Here is a 9205-nt window from a genome sequence, read left to right on the forward strand (position 1 = left end):
CAATTGCAGTGCTAGTGTCGCTCGAATGGCCACATTCGGTCCGTTGGCGGCGTGGAACCTTGGCTCATTGGCTTGAGTTAAGCTTTTGCGCTCGGTAGGACGGATAACGCGGCGGGAAAGGCTGCCGATCTCAAGGGAGCCGAGGCGGCTGTAGTAAGGGGACGGTGGAATTCACATCGTCATCGAGCTCCAGTAATCGCAGTCCGCTGTGGAGGAGAGTCTTACATTCTATCTGATGGGGCAATGACTCGGGAGGGACTACAAGAATGGCACTTTTTCTTCGTTCTCCTCGGCCAATGTCTTGGTCTTTCTTGTGCCAGGTGTTGATGATCGCTCACTTGAGATCAGCACTTTGATTCTTTGCCATTGTAACATCAAGCCAAGCCAGCTCTGTCAAGTCTGAGCAGGAAAAGCCCATGATCTACTTCCTTTGAGTACATCTCCTGTTACACCATGGTGCTTCTCAAGCTCCACGCCTGCGTGGCAGCCACCCTCGTCGCCCTGACAGAGGCACTCCTTGTCTCCCGCGCGGCCACCCTCCCAGCCAGCATTCAGCTCATCCGCCAAGCTCCGGCCGGAGACGAGATCCAGCTCCAGATCGCCCTGAAGCATCAGAACATCCACAAGCTCGAGTCAAAGCTGCGCTCCGTCTCCGACCCTTCGAGCTCACACTACGGGCAGTACCTCTCCAAGGATGAGGTCAATGCACTCTTTGCTCCGTCGAACCACTCGAGGACCGCCGTCGAGTCGTGGCTGAAGGACGCCGGCATCACTGCCGTGTCAAGCCGAGGCCCCCTTGTTGACTTTGTTACAACGGTTGCCAAGGCAAATGAACTGCTCGGGGCGGACTTTGCCTGGTTCGACGTCGAGGGCCACAAGAAGCTGCGAACGACGGAGTACTCCATCCCCGACACGCTCACGGCGCACATTGACCTCGTTGCACCAACGACATTCTTCGGCCGCACCAAGTCGCACCGCATGATACCCGACGATGAGACCTCCGAGCTCGATTCCCGACAAGCCCGCAACACGACGACCTGTCTGTCCGTCATCACGCCCGACTGTCTCGAGGAAGCATACAACTATGGCAGCTACAAGGCGGACCCCGCGGCCGGCAGCCGGGTCGCGTTCGCCAGCTTCCTCAACCAGTCGGCCCGCCAGGAGGACCTGACGCAGTACCTGAACACGTTCAAGCTGCCGCCCCGAAACTTTACGACGGTCCTCATCAACGGCGGCGAGGATCACCAGGACCCCAACGGCGACATTGGCGAGGCCAACCTCGACGCGCAGTTCCTGGCAGCCGTGACGAAGAACCTGCCGCTGAAGCAGTTCATCACGGGCGGCTCGCCCCCGTTCGTGCCGAACCTGCGCATCACCAACGCGTCGACCAACTCGAACGAGCCGTACCTCGACTTTTACGAGACGCTGCTGGCCACGGACGACGAGGGCGTGCCGCAGGTGCTGTCGTCGTCGTACGGCGATGATGAGCAGACGGTGCCGGTCGAGTACGCGAAGCGCGTGTGCAACCTCATCGGCATGATGGGCCTCCGCGGCGTGACTGTCCTCGAGTCGAGCGGCGACGCGGGTGTCGGGGCGCCGTGCCGTGCCATGGCAGCGGGCGCGTCGAGTTCACGCCAACGTTCCCCGGCACGTGTCCCTACCTGACGGCCGTTGGCGGTACGCAGGCGTGGGCGCCCGAGGTGGCGTGGGTGGGCAGCGCCGGCGGCTTCAGCAACTACTTTGAGCGGGCGTGGTACCAGAAGGCGGCCGTCAAGACGTACCTCGAGGAGTCGATCCCGGTCGAGGTCAAGTCGTACTACAAGCGCGGCGGGTTCGTCGACTTTGGGGGTCGTGGGTTCCCGGACATTTCGGCGCACAGCCTCGAGCCGTGGTACCAGTTTGTCAATGCCGGCAGGCCTCGGCGGACGGGCGGCACGTCGGCGGCGGCGCCCGTGGTGGCGGGCATTATCGGCCTGCTCAACGATGCGCGGTTGAGGGCTGGGCAGCCGACCATGGGTTTCCTCAATCCGTGGCTGTACGCTCGCGGCGTCGACGGCTTGCTCGATGTGACCGAGGGCAAGGCCGAGGGCTGCGGCGGCATTGACTTGCAGAGCGGCAATCCGGTGCCCGGTGCTGGCGTCATCCCATGGGCATCGTGGAATGCGACAAAAGGTAAGCAGCAGCTATTCGACGACCTGATGAACGAATGAATTGACTAACAGCATGACTAGGATGGGACCCCGTGACTGGACTTGGTCTTCCCGACTTTGAGGCGCTGCGACAGATTGCGGTCAATGGCACCAAGGCATGATGTGGTGCTGCTGGGTTCCGTGGTTGCCATGTAGTTGGAGATGCTGTGATAGCAAAGGTTAGAGTTGAGGCTCAGGTTCGGTATGGCACGGCAGATGACGGGGTACAAGCGATAGAGGCGATGGGTGTGGTGGTGGGGAGGTACCTGCACATGGCCCCACTTGAGCAGTGGTACCTTCCTTGAAGGCTAAGATGTACGGTCACTCTTTCCCCCAATCTCGAGAACAGGATCAGGAAAGAAGATGGTCTGCAGATTTTGAATTTGACATTATTCACACATCGGGCTTGACATATTTGCGACCAATCCATCATCTAGTGCAATATGAAGAAACCGGACATTAGCTGGCTAAAACCGCCAGGCTGATGGAGGCGTGACAGTTGTGTCCCCACCGCACGAACACTCCGCTCGGCACAGACAAGGCAGCTGCAAGGCCCTTCATAGCTCCCCACATTTCCCGTTCGGTAGGCACTACCCAGGTAACGAACGCTACTGCGTCAACGGGCCTGACAGGATAGGCCCAGCAGCAGTAGGACGCTGACAAACATCCCCACGCCCGATTCCGCACCCAGACGAATCTTCTCGTCGCCCTCTGGTCGAGTTGCTTTCGCGCTACTGTTCGTGTCGTCGTCACTCCTCCGAAAAGGAAAAGGAAGAAAAGGACAAGGAAAAGAAGGAGGGGTTCCCGTCGATTTCAACCAGCTTCTCCCACCCTGATCGTCAGGTCCTCGTCCATCTGCACACACGTGCATCTCGAAGCACGTCGTCATCGACACCATCACGAGCATCCCCATCTCTCCACTCGACTGCAGCCATACGGTTACTGCTGCTGCTACTGCACAGTCCCGACACTCCAACCCCACGCCCGTGGATGACTGCCCTCGCGGCGGCCTAGCCCCCGTAGTAGCCTCACGACGCGATCGAAGCTGCCGACAACCACAATGGCCAATTCCTTCTACGGAGCGGCGCAGAGGGTCCTGGAGTCCGGGTCCATCACCGGCTACCGTCCACGCCTCGAGCTTGGGAGCGACTACCTTTCCGCTACCGACCACTTCAAGCAACCATTATGCGGCAACAAAGAGGGCTGGGGACCTCTGAGCCCCTTCCGATATGACTTCACGCCCTGCTTCATTGACGTCTGGGTCGCTGTCGTCGCCGCCTTTGGCATCGTCTTCGGCACCATGGCCACCGTCTGGCTGCTCAAGAAGACGAAGCCCGCCAACACCCCGAAGGACTGGTCCTTTTACACAAAACAAGCCCTTCTTGTCGTCATCATGCTAGACGTGGCCGTCCAGCTTGCCATCCAGATTGCCAGCTACCCCAACATATGGTATGGCGACTTCCGCGTGTACACCACCTTTGCCACCATTCTCGCGCTTGGCGTCATCTTTGCTATCCAGTGGCTCGAGCATGGCCGCCTTCGCAACCCCAACGGCGTCGCTCTTCTCTTCTGGCTCTTCCTCCTGATTGCCTTTGCTGTCAAGCTCCGATCCCTCATCTCCCAGCAGATGTACCACAAGAACCTGCCCTACTTCATCACGTACACCGTCGGCGTCGGTCTGTCTGTCGTCGAGTTCCTTGTCGAGTGGTTGTGGCCGAGGAAGACGACCGCCTACGAGGTCCTGATCGATGAAGAAGAGTGCCCTGTCGAATACGCCACCGTCTTCTCCCAGCTGACCTTCTCCTGGATGACGCCCCTCATGCAATTGGGCTACAAGCAGTACCTGACCGAAGAGGACCTCTGGGGACTCGCCCACCAGGACACCACCAAGAGCACTGGCGAAGCCTTCGACGAGGCCTGGAAGCGCCAGCTGGAGAACCGCAAGGGCCCCTCGCTGTGGCTTGCCCTGTTCCGCGCGTACGGTTTGCCCTACGCCGTCGCCGCTCTGTTCAAGCTTGGCAACGATGTCTCCCAGTACATCCAACCCCAGCTTCTCCGCCTGCTCATAGCCTTTGTCAGCTCCTACGGTGACGGCGAGCAGCCCCAGCCCGTCATCAAGGGTGCCGCCATTGCCGTCGGCATGTTTGGCTGCGCTACCTTCCAGACCGCCATGGTCCATCAATACTTCCAGCTTGCCTTCGTCACGGGTATGCGCATCAAGGGCGGCCTGGCCTCTGCCATTTACAAAAAGTCCATGAAGCTCTCCAACGAGGGACGTGCTTCCAAGTCCACCGGTGACATCGTCAACTTCATGGCTGTTGACGCCCAGCGCCTCCAGGACTTGACGCAATTTGCTCAGCAAGTTTGGTCCGCCCCGTTCCAAATCGTCATCTGTATGGTGTCGTTGTACAACCTCGTCGGATGGTCCATGCTCGCCGGTGTCGGTGTTATGGTCATCATGATGCCTGCTCATGGCTTCATTGCCCGAATCATGCGTAACCTGCAGAAGGAGCAGATGAAGAACAAGGACGCAAGAAGTCGTCTCATTAACGAGATCATCAACAACATGAAGAGCATCAAGTTGTATGCCTGGGGTGCTGCCTTCATGAACAAGCTCAACTTTGTCCGAAACGATATGGAGCTGAAGAACCTGCGCAAGATTGGAGCAACACAGGCCTTTGCCAACTTCACCTGGAGCACAGCGCCCTTCTTCGTTTCGTGCTCGACCTTTACCGTATTTGTCTTGACCCAAGACAAGCCCTTGACCACCGAAATTGTCTTCCCTGCTCTCGGTAAGCTCCCATCCCCCTTTCCCCTTCCTTGCCTCGCCGAGTCCATACCTTCGGCATTGTGCTGACTTGGGGGCTCGCAGCTCTCTTCAACCTCCTGACGTTCCCCCTTGCCGTTCTCCCTATGGTGATAACATCCATCGTGGAGGCAAGTGTCGCCGTCGGCCGTCTGACCTCCTTCCTGGGTGCCGAAGAGATCCAGCCCGATGCCATTGTTGTCAAGCCTGCTCCTGAGGACATGGGCGAAGAAACCGTCGTCATCCGTGGCGGCACATTCTCCTGGAACCGTCATGAGTCCAAGACTGTCCTTCGTGACATTGACTTCACCGCCTACAAGGGAGAGCTCTCGTGCGTCGTTGGTCGCGTCGGAGCTGGCAAGTCTTCGTTCCTGCAAAGTATCCTCGGTGATTTGTGGAAGATCAACGGCCAAGTCGAAGTACACGGAACCGTCGCCTACGTCGCGCAGTCCCCATGGATTCTAAACGCTACGGTCAAGGAGAACATCATCTTTGGATACCGTTACGACTCTACGTTTTATGAAAAAACTGTAAAGGCTTGCGCCCTGGTTGACGACTTTGCTCAACTGCCCGACGGAGATGAGACTGTCGTCGGCGAGCGTGGCATCTCCCTGAGCGGTGGACAGAAGGCGCGTGTGGCACTGGCCCGCGCTGTCTATGCCCGTGCTGACATCTATCTTCTTGATGATGTCCTTTCGGCCGTGGACTCCCACGTAGGCAAGCACATCACCGAGAATGTCCTTGGCCCCAGGGGCCTACTGAACACCAAGACTCGCATCCTGGCCACCAACTCCATCTTCGTCCTTCAAGGCGCCAGCTACATTACCATGATCAAGGATGGACAGGTCGTGGAGAAGGGCACATACAAGCAACTTGTGGCTATGAAGGGCATGGTCTCCGATCTCATCAAGACAGCTGGTCAAGAATCATCTGGCCCCTCCTCGTCCAAGGCCAGCTCCAGTCGCTCTAGCACCACATCGACTACCGTCCTCGAACCTGTGACCACGGGTCAGGAGAAGGACGAAATGGAGGAGGCTCAAGAGCGTGTCCCCGAAATGGAACCCATCAAGACAGGCGCTTCCACCTCGGCCAAGAAGCGATCCGACAGCATGGCGACTCTGAGGCGTGCTAGCACCGCTAGCTTCCGAGGTCCCCGCGGCAAACTCACCGACGAAGAGGTTGCTGGCAGCCGTACACGACAGGGCAAAGAGCACACGGAACAGGGCAAGGTCAAGTGGGACGTCTATTTTGAGTATGCGAAGAACAGCAACCTTGTGGCGGTCGCCGTCTACCTAATTGCACTGCTAGCTTCGCAGACGGCCAACATTGGTGGTTCGGTCTGGCTCAATATCTGGGCAGAATACAATCAGAAGCACCACGGCAACCCCAAGGTCGGCATGTTCATCGGCATTTACTTTGCCTTCGGCATTGGTTCTTCCCTCCTTACCGTTCTGCAAACTCTCATCCTGTGGATTTTCTGCTCCATAGAGGTAAGCATTGCATCGCCGTTGCCACCATGCTTCGGACGACATCATACTGATACACAACAGGCCTCTAGGAAGCTGCATGAGAGAATGGCCAATGCCATCTTCCGGTCACCCATGTCATTTTTTGACGTCACACCAACAGGCCGCATCCTGAATCGCTTCTCCAGGTTCGTGCCACCCCATACTGAGCCGCTTCATTCTTTCATGGTCGTACTTTGAACACCAATCTGCGTGGCGTTTCGAGCCGAGCTCGGTGCGTGCCCCTGATGCACGTTGGTGGATGTCTAAGGCAATTACTGAAGAGGCGCGGGAGTGCAACGGCTGACGTTTTTCATGCAGTGACATCTATCGAGTGGACGAGGTGCTCGCCCGGACTTTCAACATGCTCTTCGTTAATCTGGCTCGATCCTGCTTCACGCTTGCGGTCATCTCCGTGTCTACGCCGGCCTTTATTGCATTCATCATTCCACTCGCCCTGACCTACTATTGGATCCAGCGGTACTACCTACGAACGTCTCGTGAGCTCAAGAGGTTGGACAGCGTTAGTCGCAGCCCCATCTATGCACACTTCCAGGAGTCACTAGGTGGTGTCTCGACCATTCGGGCGTACCGACAGCAGCAGCGATTCGAGCTCGAAAACGAGTGGCGAGTCGATTCGAACCTCAAGGCGTTCTACCCCTCCATCAGCGCCAACCGTTGGCTGGCTGTACGTCTTGAGTTTATGGGTGCTCTCGTCATCCTGGCCGCCGCCGGCCTTGCCATCATATCCGTGACAAACCACAGCGGTCTCAAGGCCGGCTTGGTCGGTCTATCCATGTCATACGCCCTGCAGATTACGACATCCCTCAACTGGATCGTGCGCCAGACTGTCGAAGTCGAGACCAACATTGTCTCGGTCGAGCGTGTCCTCGAGTACGCCCGTCTGCCGGCCGAAGCGCCGGAGGTCATCAAGGAGAGCCGACCTCCGGTCACGTGGCCGGCGAATGGCAGTCTTGAGTTCAAGAACTATAGCACTCGCTACCGCGAGGGCCTCGACCTCGTTCTCAAGAACATATCCCTAGATATCAAGTCTCACGAGAAAATCGGCGTCGTCGGGCGGACGGGTGCAGGAAAGTCGTCACTGACGCTTGCGCTGTTCCGCATCATCGAGCCCACCACGGGCAACATCAGCATTGATGGTCTTAATACGAGTTCTATAGGGTTGTTGGACCTCCGCAGGAGACTGGCCATCATCCCCCAGGACGCCGCCCTGTTTGAGGGTACCGTTCGCGACAACTTGGACCCCGGTCATGTACATGATGACACGGAGCTATGGAGCGTACTTGGTGAGTTTTCTTTCGTCACACAAGCAACACATTAGGCTGGAAGCTAATGCTCGGTCATCACAGATCACGCCCGGTTAAAGGACCACGTCGACAGCATGGAGGGTGGCCTCGAGGCCAAGATCAATGAAGGAGGTAAGTTCGCGCGCCGCCGCTTCTTCGCTTTCCGTCGGCTTTTGCCATTTCCTCGTGTGATTGCTGCTCGCACCCGTCCCCGTGTACCCTGTGGATGACTGAGGCGGCCATCTCGTGTGCATCCATCAATGCTGTCGTGCCTGTCTACTGGGCTTGTCATGATGGCAACGACATGGCGCGTCGCGCAACCACGGACATTGGCTTGGTCGTCATCTTTCAAATGCGTCCATCTGTTCCATTTACTGTCCCCTGCATGATCTGCCTTACATGCAGATGGTCGCCGTCCCGTGCTGTAGCTCCTCTGTCTGCCTCGACGGACTCTCAGTCATGTCACAGACGGCAGCATGCTTCACCCTGGATAGCGTTGCCCACCACCAAACATCATCATGTCACTTGACAATGCGCAGCCCACTGACTTGACGACACACAGGGTCCAACCTCTCCCAAGGCCAGCGGCAGCTCGTCTCCCTCGCGCGTGCGATGCTGACCCCCTCCAACATTCTGGTTCTCGACGAGGCGACAGCCGCCGTCGACGTCGAGACGGATGCCATGCTGCAGCAGACGCTGCGGTCTCCCCTCTTCGCAAACCGCACCATCATCACCGTGGCGCACCGCATCAACACCATCCTCGACAGCGACCGCGTTGTTGTGCTGGACAAGGGCGAGGTCGTCGAGTTTGACTCACCCAAGGCACTACTGAAGAAGCAGGGCGTATTCTACGGGCTCGTCAAGCAGGCTGGTCTCGAGACGGAGACTTGATGAGGTGTCTCGGGAATACGCTTGTGAAAGCACGGGATTGGATCTGGCCGTCACTACGGAGCGGGGGAATCCGCTTGCCACTTCAAGCGAGGGGGGGGAGGGGAGGGCAAGGGGGCTGATAAGCAGCGTGGCCCAACGGGTCGTCAGCATTGATCCACTCGTCATCGAGAAGGCTGTCGGGGTGGCGGGGTGCTGAGACGGATGGCCAAAAGAAAAGAAAAAAGCGAAACCTGTTTTTTTTTAGTCTGACCCGTTTTGTATCAGAGGTCTGGTCTGGTGTAAAGCTACTTCTACATACCTGGTCGCGCGCTTGTCGGGGTGGAAAAAAAACCAAAGGCGCTGGGTATATCTTGCCAGCCCTGTGTTTGAATTCGCATATTCCGGCATGGTCAGAATGTGTACCCCAGTGTCGCCATGAAGCTCCGTCTGTTCGCGTTTTCTCAGTAGCGGAGAGACCCTGCACGATCGAGACGGGCGAGGGCTCAAAACTCAATACAGCCAGTTTAC

General features: G+C 57.7%; 2 protein-coding genes across 2 annotated transcripts; both read left to right on the forward strand.

Moving 5' to 3' along the window:
* Positions 1-453: 453 nt before the first annotated feature.
* On the forward strand, positions 454-2311 carry VDAG_06386 (tripeptidyl-peptidase; the record flags this gene model as incomplete). Its single annotated transcript, XM_009658764.1, has 3 exons — positions 454-1587; positions 1686-2172; positions 2232-2311. The coding sequence occupies 3 exons, from the start codon at positions 454-456 to the stop codon at positions 2309-2311; spliced, it is 1701 nt and encodes a 566-aa protein (XP_009657059.1).
* A 938-nt stretch (positions 2312-3249) lies between these two features.
* VDAG_06387 (metal resistance protein YCF1) lies at positions 3250-8698 on the forward strand (the record flags this gene model as incomplete). The annotated part of the gene is made up of 6 exons (XM_009658765.1): positions 3250-4981; positions 5062-6485; positions 6546-6649; positions 6822-7807; positions 7871-7939; positions 8370-8698. The coding sequence occupies 6 exons, from the start codon at positions 3250-3252 to the stop codon at positions 8696-8698; spliced, it is 4644 nt and encodes a 1547-aa protein (XP_009657060.1).
* Positions 8699-9205: the final 507 nt, after the last annotated feature.

The sequence above is a fragment of the Verticillium dahliae genome, genomic scaffold (assembly GCF_000150675.1).
Source record: "Verticillium dahliae VdLs.17 supercont1.12 genomic scaffold, whole genome shotgun sequence".
Taxonomy (NCBI): Eukaryota; Fungi; Ascomycota; class Sordariomycetes; order Glomerellales; family Plectosphaerellaceae; genus Verticillium; species Verticillium dahliae.